This window comes from Alternaria incomplexa (genome assembly GCF_024043165.1).
Source record: "Alternaria incomplexa strain BMP 0042 chromosome Unknown scaffold_11, whole genome shotgun sequence".
Classification (NCBI taxonomy): Eukaryota; Fungi; Ascomycota; class Dothideomycetes; order Pleosporales; family Pleosporaceae; genus Alternaria; species Alternaria incomplexa.
Window position 1 is genome coordinate 1263620 of NW_026249860.1, and position 16840 is coordinate 1280459.

Here is a 16840-nt window from a genome sequence, read left to right on the forward strand (position 1 = left end):
GTCATCCATTCAGGGGCATGAATTCACCATCCGCCCAGAATAAACGACCTAGGAGTCTATTGAATGTCCAAGTTTCGAGTAGCTTCCTTCCCTCGATTCTGGTACCGTGATTTCGGTTCCATCTCAACAATGAGCTCGAGCGATCACGTGTTAGGGACGAAGATGCTGCCTAGGTGCTGCCTTGGGCATGGTCAGAGTCGTAAGAATTTCCAATGCGTTGTAACTGTGTCAAGTTTCGTCTTGATGACAACGTGTACTGCCACCTGCTCAGTTTCGCCCTTGCATGAGGTAGCTCGGTGATGTGGCCGCTACTGGAGGCTTCTTTCGGCCCACGGACGGAGTCATAATAGCGGGGTCGCTGGTCACACGCCCAACGTGACCCACTGCCCGTCACACAATCCTGCCGGCCGTCACCGCTCCTCCCACCCTATATCATGTCGCGCTCCAACGATCCAGGTCACTACTTCCAAACGACGTATGGGCTTCCATCCATCTACATCCATCTTCCTTTACTTTAGCTGATAGCATGTAGCTCCTCTCTCGAGGAGACAGCTCGCAAGGCTGCCAAGTCCAAGAACACCAAGGGCAACCCCCTCAAGCTCCCCTCCAAGATCCTCGCACTCACCGCGGACCCGCACGATGGGAATCACATCTACGTTGCCGAAGCAGCCGGCAACGTGAAGCGCATCAACATTGAAGTCGGTCAGACCTCCGTTTCTCAGCCGCCTTGTGGCTTCACTTCAGCTATGAGGTCATCGCTGACAGCTCCCCTTGTAGACTAATAAGGTCGCTGCCACCTTCACAGGGCCCGTTGCCCCTCTCACGTCCGTTGCCGTTTCCCCAAAATCCGACACGCTGTTTGCGGGGTGCTGGGACAAGTCTATCTGGTCATGGACCCTCTCTACGCGCAAGCCCGCCAAGCGCTTCCAAGGCCACAGCGACTTCGTCAAGGCCGTCATAGCATTCACGCTACACGGCAAAGAGGTCATGGTGTCGGCTTCACAAGATGCCAGCATCATCGTTTGGGACGTCGCCACGGGCTCGAAGCTACATACACTAAAGGGACACACACGAGGGATTCTCGCTCTTGCGCTAGACCCGGCCGACTACGAGCCCAGCAAAGAGACTGCTACGATCTTCAGCGCTGGAAGTGACCGAGAGATCAGACGGTGGACCATCGGGCTGACGTCAGCCTCTGAGGTTGAACCGTCGCCCATCATCGCTCACGAGACAAGCATCGACGCCCTACACTTCGATTCAGACGGCGATCTATGGACAGCTTCAGCAGACAAGACGGCCAAGTGTCTCTCCAGAGGCCGTGAGTGGGAAGAGGACTCGACATTCGAGCACCCTGATTTCGTCCGCGATGTTGCCATCGACGAGGATGGCGGTTGGCTGGTCTCCGTATGCAGAGACGAAGAGGTTCGCGTGTGGGACAAGAGCAGCGGCAAGCTGCATCACACTTTCAGTGGGCATTTTGAAGAGGTCACTGGCCTTCTTCTGCTAGGCCAACGCGTGATTAGCGTGAGCATTGACGCTACAGTCAGACAGTGGAGCCTCAAGCCTCAAGAGCTTGCCAAGGCCATCCAAGAGGCCGAAGACGAGCGTCTCGGTAAGGAAGAGGACAAGGAACCCGAGCGCAAAGAGGGCATGATGACAGCGGAAGAAGAAGCGGAGCTCGCTGAACTTCTAGGAGATAGCGATTAGTTTTCGACGAGCGGACCACCGACCGGACTTGTGCTACACCGGATTTCCTGGAATTCGTCGAATGAGCTTGTCCGGTTCAACCGTCCGTCCACCTAGGTAAATTCGAAACGAGACTATAGGCCAAGACAGTCATGAATGTACCCCACCACCATCCGGCCAACGGCTTCCAAGGACGAACACGCCTGGCTTTGCGACTACATGGCCTCCGAGCTTCACGGTGATACGAGAAGTACTACGGAGACTGGCCATGCTCACAGCTCAGTTCTAGCAACACTGTTCGTCTGGCCCTGAAACGGGTCGTCCTACGCCGGATGTGGCATCGGTACCATGGTTGGCTTTCCGCACATTCTCTACACAGAGTAGCTTGGTATTCCCCATTTTCTCCTTTTATGATTGATACGTGGTGCTATTTACTGGTGTCTAGCGTCGTGCCAGGCAACCACCACAGGCACACATACACACCTCGATACGTGACACACCTTCCTTCCAGCAACAGTTTCCTGGCCTTGTTACCCTCACTTCACCGTCTGAGGGATTCTCACACTTCTTTTTCTCCATGCATCACTTTTTTTCGTCGAGCGGCGCTTGATTCCACCTTTTTATCACGCCATCTCATGCCATCCCGACCACATCGCCGCACCATCGACCGCAGTTGCCAGCCGACACCACGATCGATGCCGCGCGATGAGTCCTCCTTCTCCACTCCCTCCTCCGAGTCCTACGAGTCTTGCAAACACCATTGGTGTAGCGGACAGACAGCCATGAGGGGGACGCACAACCTCACGCCAGGGAGTACTCCCCGCCACCGGTGTCGCCTTCTCAGGTTGTCGCGCGTGGAAGATACCAACAGATAGTGGCCTTAGCGCTACAGCAGACGTCAACCGTCCGTGGTTCATTGACGCGAGCGCATGCGTCCCTTTCACGGCAGTCCAAGCATATGTAGGAAGTCAAGGCTTCTCTTACTGTTTCTTGTGCGCGTTGTCGACGAGGACAACCGATGACAGGTCCTCCTTGTTGCTGGCAGGGCATGAGTAACCTTACAGAGACTGTCGAGATACCGGTTGGTAAGCTCCTGATGAGCTGAGGCGCGCAGCTTCTGCTCCGGCATGTTTACGGCGACTGCAGTCGACCGCGATTATTATCACCTTTGGTGTCACACGGACAGAGGAGTCTGTTAGTCAAAGGGAGTATTCCCCGCCGCCAGTGTCGTCTTTTCAGATGTACGAGTGTGGAAGAAGCCTGCGATATCGATGCTTCCTTGGAAGTCTCCGACAGACCTTACGGTCCATGGCATTCTTTTGGCTACAGTCACTTCCTCTCTTCAGGCCTAAACATGTGCGCATGTCATGGCCGAGTCGCCCTCGACCGTAAGCTGGTCTGGGATATGGGTGGGTGGGGGAGGTGGAGGGGAGGCAGCGGGAAAGAGGTAGGGAGGAGGTGGAAACATCGCCTCTCCACCTTTTTCTGGTTCCCTCTTCTTCTGTGTCCTCGCATCTACCCACTTCCCAGACTAGCATGACGGGAGGGTGTACTACTGCGATTGCACCTAAGCTCTCCCTTCACGGTCAGCCATGGCTTGCTTCGCGCTTTTGTGTCAAACTCTTCGGAGTACTTTTGGTCTACCTCATTTTGTGTTCCCGGGTTTGAGACTGGTTTGCTCCTTGTCCTCCTTCCGTTCCTTTTGGCTCGAGTTTGGCTCCCCTACCGATTCGCTCGCCTTACTGGTTTCAGGTAGAGTATCCTTTCCTCACAGGGTGGGTGGAGCAGGCGGCAGGGACAAGGTGGTGAGAATGTGGAAACACGGTCTCACTCAACCCTCTTCTTGCTGCTTCCTTCACCTGCCCGCCAAAAAATGCTTCGCGATGAGAACCTGTCAGCAAGGGAAACGGTTCGCCGTATCCCCGCCACCAGTGTCACCCTGTTCAGGGAGGCGAGCGTGGAAGATGCCTGCGATATGGAGGCTTCCTCGCAGAAGCCTCCGATAGACCGCATGGTCCATGGCAATTTTGCTTACAGGCACCCTCTACCGCATGTCCCCCGATGTCTTGGCCATTGTGCAAATGGGTTGGTCAGGGAGGTGGTGGGCAGGGGACGGGGAGAAGGTGGAAGCACTTCCTTCCATCCTTCTCATCATCTCGTCTTCTTCTGCTGCCTCCTTCATCTCCCCGGCTGCTGCCTTTCCGAGTCCCGCCTTTGAGCCCCGATGTTACATCTTACTTTCGGGTACGCCCGCGCCTTCAGGTACGCCCTGCATCCTTCGGATCTGTCCGCTTCGTTCGAGTTTACCTGCGCCGTCTGGATACAGCCAGCCCGTTTACGTCCATCCGTCCATCCTTCCGTCCGACCGAATACGTTGCCGTCGAGATACCGACACGCGGACTTGTACTGCAGGGAACGTTCGCGTAACCCCGTCGCCAGTGGCACTTTTTTTAGAAGTTGCCGAGTGCGGAAGATCCTAACAGATATTGAGTTCTCCCGGCCTCTGCTCTTGTCTGGAGTAGATGGTTGGGGTTCTCTGACAGACCGTAATGGTCCCTGGCTCAACTTGCATACAAGCACCCGCCTCCCTTCGGAGGACAGTCTCTGTCCTCGCGAATGGGCTGTCGCCGCATGTGTGCGACGGCCTGTTCGTTGGGTGTTCCCGTCCATGCGTGGACTGTTGACAACAGATTGACGGATGGCCCATGGGATTCTCTCTTAGAGAGTCCGTGGGCTAACCGTTGACGACCGATCGACAGGGTCGCGTGGACATTCGTGGAAAAACCTATCGTGTTGAACTTATTGTGTCAAACTTTATCGAGAATTTTATTGGAATCGCCCTTACGGGCACTACAGTGTGGGGGAACGACCGCGAAGGGTCTTTGAGATCCCTCTCGTATCAATGGCTAGTACCCTTTCGTTCGTGTTGCCATCTGATGGCATATCGAACATCCCGTGTTTGGTATCCTGCCCGCGTGCCTGCAAAACACGTTGGTTCGGCCTACCATCACAAAAAACGAAAAAATCGACAAAAAAACATCGAAAAAGTCGTCCTGGACTGTTACTACGCCGGCTTGTTTCTATCTTCTCACTGCCCCTTTACGGATCAGCGGTGCTTAGGTATCCGGTGTGACAACGGTCTCTTCTTTGGTAAACGCAGCCGCTTGCTTCTTTATGGAGTGACTGGGCTTTACCATTCGCCGAGCTCTGTCCTCATCACTGTACGGGATGGGGCGAGGCACCCCCGTGGAATCTACCTGTTGCTCTCGTGTGCGGCGGAGTTTTGACTACGGGGTATGCGTGGCAGACTGCTATCGCGACTTGACCCAGACGACGAATGCTTGTCACGACCTGTTGTTGACGTTTGCTGCGGACGACTTTGTTGTTAGCGGCGAGCTGTCGGCGACGAACTGTAGGCAACTTGTTGTTCGGGTCAGGGAGAAAGCGAGAAAATGTCTCCGGCCTTGCAATGTCGCCTCATCCAGCTGACGGCCCAAGGTCTTCACTGTCTGCGCGCTGGCCACTCTTTTTTGTGGCTTCAGCTGCTGCAACCTAGCGGGGGACTGCTAGCGTGGACTGCGCCGGCTCATCTTTTGAACTGGCCCGGGAGGAAGCGAAAAGTGTTCCGGTCTTGCTGTTTGTTTCCTACTTCGGTCGGGGACGATGAAGCGAGGTGTCCCGCGGTACACGCGTCGCTTCTTTTTTTGTTGCGGCGTTGACTACCTGCGATGTAGCGAGGGGCAGACTGCTATTGCGGACCTGATAACGTTCAACTTTGGTTGACGGGCTTCGGGCAGGATGCAAAGAGTGTTTGCCACAAGGAGAAAATGGGTCGCTGGTGGGCGTGCCAGGCGATCGCAAGAGGGGGACGGGCGGTAGAAGTCGGACCCTTGCGCCTCCTCGTGGTGCTGCCTGGATAGTCGACTGCTCTTTCTTTTCTCGCCTTCCTTTGGTTTGGGGAGGGGAGGGATGGGGAGTGGGAGATGAACTAGATGCTTGGGACGCAACGATGTGTAAGTCCATTCTTTTTCCTTTGGTTGTTGCAAACGGTAGGTTGGGGGTATGCGTGGTGTTGATGATGTGATGATGGGTTGGATGTGGATGGATCTTGCTTTGGGTGCTTGCTTCTATGTAGACGATGGCTCTCTTAGTAGAATCAATGATCTTCTCAAATCATATGCTATTGTTGCTTCCCTTCTCTGTGATTAGTCATTTTCCAATGGTTGTCCTTACCCAAGCTCTTGTGTTAACGAATGATGACGATACTTCTCTTTTTTCGAGAGGACCTAATTGTATAGGTATATATAGATTTTGGAAGTTGTAAGTTGCTCGTTGCGATGGGTCATTAAGTGTACCATGGTATGGAGGTGACGGTACCAGAGTACGACTTCGCGCACAGTGTCTTCACCCAATCCATCTTTCCTCACTTCCAGGCGTCTTATCATCATCACATCTAACCACAATGGCCCGACTTGATACTTAGCTGTGAAGCTACTGCTTGGCATTCTAGTCAATGAGGATCAAGTGCTGAACGCCGCGCTGTTATTGAGTTCTACTCCGCCACGAAATTTAGCGTAGGGGCTGCATCTTTGCCGCACAAGTGGCTTACTAGTCTACGGATCGCGAGGCACTGCTAGCCTGGTGGGTACGGGGCGTACAAAACCAGAGTACATCTTTCGCCAGGTGACTTGTGAGCAAGCTAGATTACTGAACATTATGCAATCAGCTCAGTTAGCCTCATGAGCCCAGTAGAATGCGCTGGCCAATCAAGCTGACATTGTTCCAATCCTAAAAGTATGTTTCAGTAACAAGCACCCAGCATAACAAGGCGTCGACACCCTCTCAGTTTAGGTGTGTCGACCTTGTTTACTTCAGTGCCTTACCAGCTCGTCCAACACCAAGCACAGCACAGCATGTCCCCGCGCATACCACTCTTCTTCTCTCTTCTCGCACTTGGCAGCGCACAAACATGTTTCTGGCCCAACGGCGGCTCGCAGGACGACACGCGATACCAACCCTGCTCCAACGACACATCCAATCCGCTCAGCCACATCCGTTGCGCGGAGTGGGACGAGTGCCTTCCGAACGGTCTTTGCCTTTCTGGTCCCGGCGTCTTCTGGCGCGAATCATGTACACTCTCCAACTGGGAAGCGGGGGGCTGCCAGGATGTGTGTTCGAGTGCAGTAAGTCAAGACGAGAACTCGGGCATCTTTTAACGTGAAAGAACGCGAATAGCTTATAGCTTATCTACAGGCAGAGCAACGGAAAAACGATGTCGAAGTCACGCCTTGTGATGGGAGCGCTACGTCGGATTGGTGGTGCTGCGGGAATTCAAGTGCTTGCTGCAGTGATCCACGTCTGGCGAAATATCAGGTCGAACCTGAGTTTGTAGGGGCTGTCACAACTTCCTCTCTTCCATCTTCTACCAGCAGTGCTCTTGTGACAGGCTCGTCTACTTCGTTCAGCCCTTCGTCTACCGCGCCAGCCCCGAACAACGATAACGGTACCTTGTCGACAGGTGCAAAAGCTGGCATTGGTGTGGGCGCGGCTATCGGTGTCATCGCGCTGGTTGCTATAGGTATCTTGATCGGAATAAGGACGCAGAAGAAGAAGAAGAAGAAGAAGAAGAAGAAGAAGAAGAAGAAGAAGAAGAAGAAGAAGAAGAAGAAGAAGAAGAAGAAGAAGAAGAAGGATATGAGGGAGGAGACGGGGTATCACGAGCCGGCCAAAGAACTGCCACCAAGTTATAGATACGAAGCCCCGGCTATGGGACCACTAGTGGCACTGGCTGGGGATCAGAGACAACCACAGGAAGTGCCTGGGGGTATTCGTCGACCTGTGCTGTAGAGGTTTTCTGAGGTGAAGGAGCATGCGGCAGAATGGGTGCTCTAGCGAAGTGCAGAAACCAGCTGCGGCCGAGCGCGATGTATCACGGAAGTGGAAGCTCATATTGAGAGCCTAAACTCTCATCACTATGACTGCATGTGTCTACTCGTCTTTTCCTCGGGCGTGCAGTGTTTGGGTGACGATGGTCCTGAATTGGGGCTAGCACTCCGCCCCGGTCCATAGCGTATCTCATGCGTGTCATAACAACGTCATCTCTACAATCGTACCACAACGGCGATCCAGCATGCCGTTTTACATGCGCATCCGCGTCAACTGACCAAAGAAAGTCCACCAAGCACATCAGATCGGTCACAACGACTCGGCTGCGCAGTCACGAGAGCGGATCGCTCCCCAAAGCAATGATGCATGATGCGTGAATACTCGTAATGCGCGCTTTCCCCCGGCATATGCGGCTGCTGGTAGGTATAATACTTGGACGAGGTACTTTGCGTTGAGACTACTGCAACTCTACATAGCTTTACGCATTGCACAACTACTCAGGATATTACAGCATGGCGAACACGCAAATAACAAAGCAAGCTCTACTCGAGCACAAAGTCATTCCAGACGTCCTTCCAGACACCATCAACCTTTCCTACGACCTAGCTCTAGAATGGCCAAACACAAAACTCGACACACCAGGCAAAGAACTAGCCAACGCCGACACGAAAGAAGAACCAAAAGTCTTCCTCGATCCCGCAGTGAGCATTCTCACTGATCTCGCGTACTACGTCAACTGACGTTGTACCCAGCCCAGCGAGACCCTGGATAACCTCGTTTTGATAATGGTAGACCCCGACCTCATGACAAACAACGACACTTCCTTCGGCCAGGTACGCCACTGGCTCATTACAAACCTGTCCTGCGACTCCACCGGCACACTCTCGCACCACTCCGCCGCCATACGCTCGCCTTACGTGCGCCCTGCGCCTCTCCCCAATTACATCTCGCGACGCCCGCATCGCTATGTATTCATCCTCGCGCGCGCGTCCAGTAAGATTGAAGTCCGCCCCGAAGATCTTCGTGAGATGCAGAATCAGTATACGGCTGCGGTACAGGGGAAGCAGGGCGAAATGCAGGATTTGAAGGACCGGTGGGGTTTCAATGCGTGGAGGCTGTGTGAGGAGAAGGGGTTGGAGGTTTTGGCTGTGAGTTTTATGAGGGTGGCGGGGACGCTGGAGAGTAGTGTTGCTAATGCGGGAATGATGGCGCAGGCGGTTGGGGATAAGGTTGTTGGGAAGTAAGCAAGTGTTTGAAGAGGAATTCATTGGGAAGCTATATAACTCTTCAGACCCCCTTCAGCTGTTCATCTCAAAGCAAGCCAGCGCCTACCAGGTCACCAATTCCCCATCCACTCATTTCATCCCATCCCAGGCCAACCCATCTCACTCCCCCTTCTCCTCCTCAAACACTTCAACGACCACCTCCCCACCCCCAACCCTCCACGTCTGCGTCATCTTCGGACGGAATAAACCCCCCTCCTTCTCACTCTCCCCCTTCGCCCGCTCCCTCACAACCTCATCATCAGCCTTGATCCTGGCGAAGACATCACCACCCCAAGGGTTTGCGGGCGGCGGTCTGCGAGCGTTGCCGAATACAGCGCCTTTAGCAGGCTGCGCGCGGAAGCTGCCAGGGCTGGTATGCCGACTACGCGGGGCGCGGGGAAGGGTGGCGGCACTGGCAGCGGTGTGGGTTACCGTCGACATTGTGGGCTTGTGGGTGACTTTGATGACCACGGGGAGGGGTGTAATTGCCATGGGGGCGGGGAAGGTGTAGGCTGTGTCCCAGAAGAAGTCGGGGGAGAGCGGGTTGTAGGCGCCAGGCTGGTTTTGAGGTGGGGCAGTGAGCTCACGGGGAAGTGCTTGTGGGTGGCAAGCCACCAGGTGTGATGATGACTGAGTGGGTGACATGTTCTTGTAGTCGGTAAGTGGTTTGTTGGTTTGTTGTGGAAGTGTGAAAATTGGATATGTAGTAGGTAAGATGGTGTGTGAGATAGAGGATGAGAGCGGGAGGACGGGTTGTAGTCTTTATATATGGTACCTGCGCTTGAGAATTGTGCGCGGTTTATTGAGATGGCTGGGTACAATAGACGGTCGTGGTACAATAGGAAGGAAAGTTTTTGCGTTTTGTAAAAGTGAAGGTGAAAGAGGTGGGCTATTGTCATTGAATGCGGTGGACGAGCCTAAAACTAAGGCATCACAAACATACGCACAGTACAGAGAACGGATGTAGATATCTCTCTTGATTCCAATTCCCAACATAATACATACGTATCTCCACCCCTCCACATCCCACCACTCTCCAATGAATCCCCGATTCCCCTCACAGCTCCCACTAATCTTTTCCCACCAACGCCATATGATGCTAGCACTACCCCATCCGAGCCATGTGGTCGAACGAACGTATTGAACTTCAGAACCGAAGAATTACAAAGAATAAGAATCTGAGAAAAGAGCTGTAATACATAAACTCGAATAAAGTATACCTTACTCATCGTATACTATGAGCGCTGTTGTTGGCCTCCATTGACGGGTCGAGACCGCTGATCACCAGAACCGTTAGTCGGAGGTGTCGCGAGTTGCATGGGGCTGCCGTAGCCGTCTAGTTGGAGGGATGGCTTGTTTCCGAGGGTACTTCGCTCGGTTGCGTCGGGGAAGGATAGGGTGGAGGTTTCGTCCATGGGCGTGAGGGTCTCTTCGACATCAGTGGTTGCGGGGGGTGGTGGCGGAGGTGGCGGCGCTGATTCCTGGTTTTCAGAACTTGTTCTTGTTCGCTTTGGTGAGCCGGATTGCGTCTCTTCGTCCCTCTTTCGCTTGAGGTCGGATGTGGAGTCGGTGGGAGAGGCGTCGTTGGCATCTCCGCTTGGTGCTTGTGGAGTGCTGGGGGACTCGTTGGTGAGGTCGGATTTTGAACCACCCTGGGCAGCCTTGAGTCTCTGTCGCTCCTCCTTCTTCTTGACGGCCTTGTCCATGAAGTCTTTCACGTATTTCTTGATGGTGTTCTCGTGGTTGGAACTGATCTTGGCTGTCGGATCCTTGACGCGACCAGACTTGTAGTCCCCTCGTACAAGCTTCTGCGCAACCTCTTTGCTGAGTCTCTTGATTTCCGTCTTTTCGAGCTTCTTGCGATAATGGCTTGTCACAGTCATGACGTGTGGTGAAAGCTGTGAAGGTCAGACATGCTTCACGAGATACTGGGAATTACTCACTGTCGCTTCATACACCTTCTCCTGTTTTTCTCTTGACAGGGTACGCCACTTTTCACGACCGGAACTGGATTCCATATCCTCGTTAGCTACTGGCTGTGGGGTGGTAGATGCGGAGGGCCCGGTAGGTGTGCCGTTCGAGGTAATGCTGGATATGATGTCTTGCAATAGCTGGGTATCACTTCTAGCTTTGTTTGGCGGAGGAGGCGGGGCATCTGCAGGCTGCGTCGGCCGTTGCCATTGTGTGATGCCATTGGAGTTGTAGAAATATGTCGAGCCATTCTCAGCTGTTGCTTGGAACCAACCCTGGGGAAGGGCGTTGAACGGTCTTGGTCGCATGACGGGTCGCGCAGGAGCAAAGAAGCCAGCCGGACCGCGAGGCGCATTTATCACGCCGCGAGGACCGGACGGGACGTTTGCTGCAGACGGGCCTTTGGGCGCAATCGTAGATGGTGACTTTGACCTAGACCTAGATCGCTCACGACCTCTCTCGCGTCGTTCGAAATGATTCTCTGTTCGAGCTGGCGTGCCAGCGTTCGGATCTCTCTTCAAGCGCGGTATCCGGTAGCCAATCTCCAGCTTACTCCATGCGGTCAATAGCTTCTTCGCAGCCTCTTCTACTCGTTCCTCTCCGCAGTCCTTCACCTTGCTCACCGCATCTTCGATTCCAGAGTCTTGGATCTTGTTGCGGGTAATGCGTGGCAGCCTGTGTAGAATATCCAGTATTTGCAGAACAACGTTATGATCTTCCTTCCATTTGTTCAAGGTTGTCTTCAAGAACTCGTAACCGTGGAATTGGACAATGCGATGGCCGATTCTCTCGTTGTCGGTTTGCATGCGGCTGAGAAGTTTGACAGCAATCCATTTCTCTTCGCAGCTGCGCAGAGCTGTCAGGACCTTGTTGACTGCGTCCTCTTCAAGCTCGCGTGGCTGCAAGTCGCTGATGTATTCCTCGTCATCCTCGCTGGCCTTCTTCTTGCGGGGCTTCTTGGCGACTGCCGTACCCCAACCAACACCATCATCGATTCCGAGCGCCGCAATCGTGTCATTATTGAGGTTTGTCGCGTTGTCGGACTGTGTCTTTCCGCCGATAAAACCACTGCAGTTTGGCTCTCCACAGTAGCAGGGCTGCGGATCTGCACCGTAGCGGTCGACGTTGTAGTTGAAGACGAGTTCTTCGCCTGCCTTGACGTTGCGCTCCACGAATATGCCCATACGCAGCTTGTCCCCAACAACCCATTTGTCGACGAAACAGTTCGGGTTGCACGAGTGATTGCAGAAACGACCAAGATTACCCTTCTTGGTCGCATCTACAAATTCGCCCTTGGTCAGAGACATGAAGTAGAAGTGCTTGATGCCCTCCTCATCGTATTGGCCCATGCGACGGCGGAAGGTGCGCTCGTCGATGACCTCGCCGATGTACTCAAAGACGAAATCGCCGGGAGCCATATTCTTGTTGGCGCGAAGACCGAAGCCCTTCTTCTCTGTCTTAATAACCGTGACGTCTGCGTATTGTTTCCGTTGAAAGCGCTGGTTCTGGCATTTCCGCCCACAGCTGCAGTCGCCCAAGCACTCCATCTTTGTCGCACGGTTGATGCAGTCGGAGTCTTCGCCACAGGCATGGTTGGTCTTGGTCGTGGAGTCGTATTCTTCCTGGCAGTCGCATTCGAGCGCAGGGTCGGTCGTGCCGATGGTCTTGTTCGCGTAGGTGCATTCTGGGAGGACGACGAAGGTTTCTTTGGCGGCATCGGTCGAGTCGGGGAGGTCGATGTATAGCGGCGGTGGGCGAGTGACGACTTTTTGGGAGGCGGAGCGTGAGAGCTTGGGGGCTTTGCCGGGTTCCATCTTCAGCGTAATATCTCCCCCAACGATCTCTTCCTGGCCGCTGCCGGGTGACGGAGTATTGAGCTCGTGTTTTGCCATGGGCGACTGAGACTTGGATCGCGTCTTGAGCCTGGGAGGTATGGCGAGAGGCGTGGACGCGCGGTCGAGCGAATCTCCCTCCACTTTCACCTGCGTGGTGCTCTTGCCCTCACCTGCTCCTCCCGAGGTCGCGCCTTCCAGCTTCATCTCGCGTAGCTCCGGCTCGAGTTGAGCCGTGTTTTGGTCCGACTCGCTGTCCGACATGTCGTTGAGAGGCGTGGGGGTGGTGGAAGGTGCTGAGGCAGAGGGTGGAGGATCGCGAGAATCTCAATGAGAGGGACGCTAACGGCCGATGTCCAATATCACACACGAAGAGCCACGAGCCTATTCACCTCATAGTCCAGGCGACAAACATACACCGAGCACTCCAGATGCAGCTCCTAGCACGCTTGGATGCAGGGCGACTGCTGGAGAAGAGCGTCGGTCGTCTTGGACACTGACGGGAGCAAAGATTTCGCCTCCCCTAGACACAAGGCGGCACACGACCCGGATCTGCTATGCGCCCAGACTGCGCTCGATGCGCCGAGCAATAGGGGCTTTATGGAGGTATGTATTTCCCTGACGCTGTCGCTGTCGCCATGAAGGTACGCGGGATGGAGCTGGCGGCGCAGCCAGGCGTTTCGCGGGTCCGGGCTCTTGCCTCGACGACGGCACGGTAGGCAATTCTTTCTAGTCCGCGGTTGTCGCGTAGGAAGTCTGAGCACGCGAATTCGGTCAGTGGACGATGTGTTCAAGTGGTGCTACGCGCGACGCGATGCGCTGAATTCTGGTCGATACTTTGGAGATGCGGACGAAAACTAGCGTTAGCCAATTGGTCCAGCCTCGGTCTCCCAGAGTCCGTGATGCAGGGCCCCTCCGACCATGTTTCCATCGGCGCGCGCACATGTTTCTATCAAGTCGATGCCACTGGAGAAATACGATGATGGGATCATGACCATTGACTGCTTTGCTCGGGTCCGCGGAGACGCTGGGACATCGGACTACAGAGCTACTTCGCGGGATATGAAGTCTTGGCGATTCGTAGAATCACTAAGGTGTTGTCAGAAGGTCGGAATCAGTTAGGCAAACAGGACAAAGGATCATGACTTCGTTTGATGTTCCAAGGGAGTGCTCACTTACACAAATTCATTTGGTGCGAAGAATCCATGTCACGCGTCCTTGCTATGTACGGACTGGGAAAGCCCAACGTGTTGCACGGATCTTTACTACATGAGGAAACTAATATATACGCAAATGCGACTACACCATAGACGTAGGGAAGACGTAAGTAAGCACCCTTGGTTTGAAGTAGTATCACGGCCGCAGCTAACGGGCAATGAGCAGTGGCCGATGTATCAGGATACATTCGATTTCGGAGTGACATACGCGAGTCACCGAGATATACGGTGTTCACGGGCCGAGAAAAGATCCAGGGTGATGCGACATGTTGAGCAGACCTCGGGAGCTGCTGAAAGCAACGTATGTCTACCACGACTCAGGTCAGTCACCGCAAGCTTTGATGGTTCATGCCGGATGTTCAGTCATCGGAATATATCGTGTGGCTGGTCGTGGAATCAGCATGTTTCGTTCCTTTTTTAGAGGTCCAGGGTTGGATCAGAGCTAGCGCGAACCCAATTTCTCAAAAAGAATGGCTTTGTTCGCGACGTGACTGAACCTTGGAAGATGCGAACCCGCGCTGAACAGCGATATTCGATTGTTGCATGTACAGACTGCAGAGGTATATGCTGATGTCAAGGTACGTCGGAGTTCTACTTGGCTACTGACTCAAGCTCGCTGGCGGGTCGGAGAGTCTCGACTTCCGCATCGATATGCATGCTTGCGCTGGGGTTGTCCAAATTGCGCGGACAATCTTTCCGAAAGACTAACCTTTGCTAGCAGGGTGAGCTAGGATCGCGAATGGTGCATCGCGATGTCGCTGGCGATGGCATCCAAGTGGCTTACTTAAGCGAACGAAGCAGCGCGGCTCCACAAGTATACTAGCGCAAACTTTCACCGAACGGCTACAACTCCTACACAGCAGCACCCATCACGCCGGCACGACAGCTGACCTGGCCACACCGGCTAACCTCCGCCTCTACACGGCCCAGAGTGTCACTCGCTGCGAATTAGCGGCACATCTGCGCCATGAGAGCAGACACTTGCATCTAGCGGACGCTCGTGAATGCCATTGGGGGCTATGCCGAGTCGCGGCCCGCTCCCGATCGTCGACTGTCTCGACTGGCTCCGCGTAGCATACGGTGAGGAAGACCACCGGGCGAGTGCTACGTGTCTATGCATGCGCGCCCTGTGGCCGCTGGCCAGCTATAAGAAAGAAAGAAAGAGTCAAGCTACGCCGCTGCGAAGTTTGTGCCTCTGGATACACATCTTTCACGCAGCCGTCCTGGAACAGACTACACATCGCACCGTTGACAGGGATGACGAGGCCGTCTTCCGCTGCCCCATCTGGCGCGACGCGCTCATGACGATCCGCGCTGAACCGTTCTTGCCAGATTGCGTGCAGGACACCAGCGCTGCTGCGCGTCGCGACAGTTCAGCCTCCTTGCGGGCACGCTTGCGGTCATCTGGAGCAACACGGTACTGTCAAACCCCCGAGACAAAAGGCGGCAGCGTACATGGAGAAAAAGGAAGGCAGGGGACTGGTTTGCAAGGGAAGGGCCGTTGGTCTCAGGCTAAACCATCCAGGGCTGGTGAGACACGGCTTGGCCCTGCCCTCTAGGCGATTGGCTCATCGGTTTGCGCAATCGTTTTCGAACATCCACAAAGGCTTTCGAGATGGGGTAAAGCGCCGCCAGATCTAGGTTACATACGTAGTCCTCGTTATCGATTTGCGACAAGTACTGATTTAGACAGATACCGTGCGTGAAGTCTTGGAAGCTGCGTCCTGGGTGTGGGGACTAGTCGCGTCCCATTCGTCTTTGAAGAGAAGCCGCTAATGTATAACATACCGGGTGGCTCTCCCCAGTAATCTCTCACGGGAAGCTGTCTCTCCTAATTATTTTGACCCAGCCTCATGTGGTCCCTTTTGACACACACTTCTTGCCTGCTGGCATGAAATCGACAACCAGAGCCCGCCGCAGGTTTCTTTGATTTTAGTGCTCTTCTTCTACCGCTCGTTACTCTTTCGTTTCAGCACTCTCGTTTGTTCTGTTGGTAGACGCAGCTATACAACCGCGCGCGAGGGCGCGTCGCTCTTCGCGCCGGTCCACTTACTTTACGGCCTTGTGATCGATGCTCGATTAGTCTGGTTGCATACAGCAAGCATTCGCCGTAGCTACTTCTTGGTCTCTGCCCTCGCGTATTTTGAGCGTATCGAGGATCACGACATGGAGCCCTCGAGCTCGCGCGAGCCACCATGGGCAGAGCATGAAAAGGTACGTACCTCTCCCACCCATTGTAACACATCTATTCGCGATGAATAAGTCACTAATACAACCACATCAGGTATATTTACTTGCTGAAGTACTAAAAGCGGCCCCCATACCATCTCACGTTCTCTTTCAATTTATACGCGACGCCAACATCCAACCACGATGGAACGACATGGCTTTACCTCCAGGTATGTTTGGTCCTCTGCGCTTTCGTGAATACGTTTGTTCTTTTAACAATACACGTACTCTCCATACAAGAAGAATATACTAACGCGACGCAGGCCGATCGGTTCGCTCTAGCCAGATGGCATTTGACAGTCTCGCAACCAATTTCGTCACGCCTGGACAAGATTACCGACGCCCTCAGCTACCTGCCCCAATGGTGTATCCTGCGCCCGACCTCTCGAGAAAACGACCCCATCAGCAAGAAGCCTCCACGCCCATTGGCCGCCTACTACAACCTCGACCCCCCCATTCCTACCCTGGAGATTTTATGCCTGCCGGCCCTGCCTACACATCTACTATAAATCCATCTGGCGAACCAGCGAACAAGAAGAAACGCGGAAGACCTACGAAAGCGGAGGCGCAACAAAGAGCGCAAGAGGCTGCTGCGCGGGGCGAGGTGTACCCACCACCTAGGAGGGGGAGACAATCCATCACCGCACCACCTGAACCGTCACCACTCGGACCGGATCCTCGACCGCACGATCGAACACCTCCGCCATCAGCGCCTTCCCAATTGGCTCCCGCGATGACACCACAGCAACAAATC

At 54.3% G+C, this 16840-nt stretch overlaps 5 protein-coding genes across 5 annotated transcripts; 4 read left to right on the plus strand and 1 right to left on the minus strand.

The window, feature by feature from the left end:
- Positions 1-434: 434 nt before the first annotated feature.
- J4E90_007821 (uncharacterized protein) lies at positions 435-1707 on the plus strand (the record flags this gene model as incomplete). The annotated part of the gene is made up of 3 exons (XM_051437352.1): positions 435-475; positions 533-698; positions 778-1707. 3 exons carry the CDS (start codon positions 435-437, stop codon positions 1705-1707), a joined length of 1137 nt encoding a protein of 378 aa, XP_051289098.1.
- Positions 1708-6814: 5107 nt separating this feature from the next.
- Positions 6815-7533, plus strand: J4E90_007822 (uncharacterized protein; the record flags this gene model as incomplete). The annotated part of the gene is made up of 2 exons (XM_051437353.1): positions 6815-6869; positions 7133-7533. 2 exons carry the CDS (start codon positions 6815-6817, stop codon positions 7531-7533), a joined length of 456 nt encoding a protein of 151 aa, XP_051289099.1.
- A 551-nt stretch (positions 7534-8084) lies between these two features.
- On the plus strand, positions 8085-8312 carry J4E90_007823 (uncharacterized protein; the record flags this gene model as incomplete). Its single annotated transcript, XM_051437354.1, has 1 exon — positions 8085-8312. One exon carries the CDS (start codon positions 8085-8087, stop codon positions 8310-8312), a length of 228 nt encoding a protein of 75 aa, XP_051289100.1.
- Positions 8313-10072: 1760 nt separating this feature from the next.
- Positions 10073-12904, minus strand: J4E90_007824 (uncharacterized protein; the record flags this gene model as incomplete). Its single annotated transcript, XM_051437355.1, has 2 exons — positions 10073-10735; positions 10781-12904. The coding sequence occupies 2 exons, from the start codon at positions 12902-12904 to the stop codon at positions 10073-10075; spliced, it is 2787 nt and encodes a 928-aa protein (XP_051289101.1).
- A 3119-nt stretch (positions 12905-16023) lies between these two features.
- J4E90_007825 (uncharacterized protein) lies at positions 16024-16595 on the plus strand (the record flags this gene model as incomplete). Its single annotated transcript, XM_051437356.1, has 4 exons — positions 16024-16071; positions 16142-16256; positions 16350-16357; positions 16419-16595. 4 exons carry the CDS (start codon positions 16024-16026, stop codon positions 16593-16595), a joined length of 348 nt encoding a protein of 115 aa, XP_051289102.1.
- Between the last annotated feature and the right edge of the window lie 245 nt (positions 16596-16840).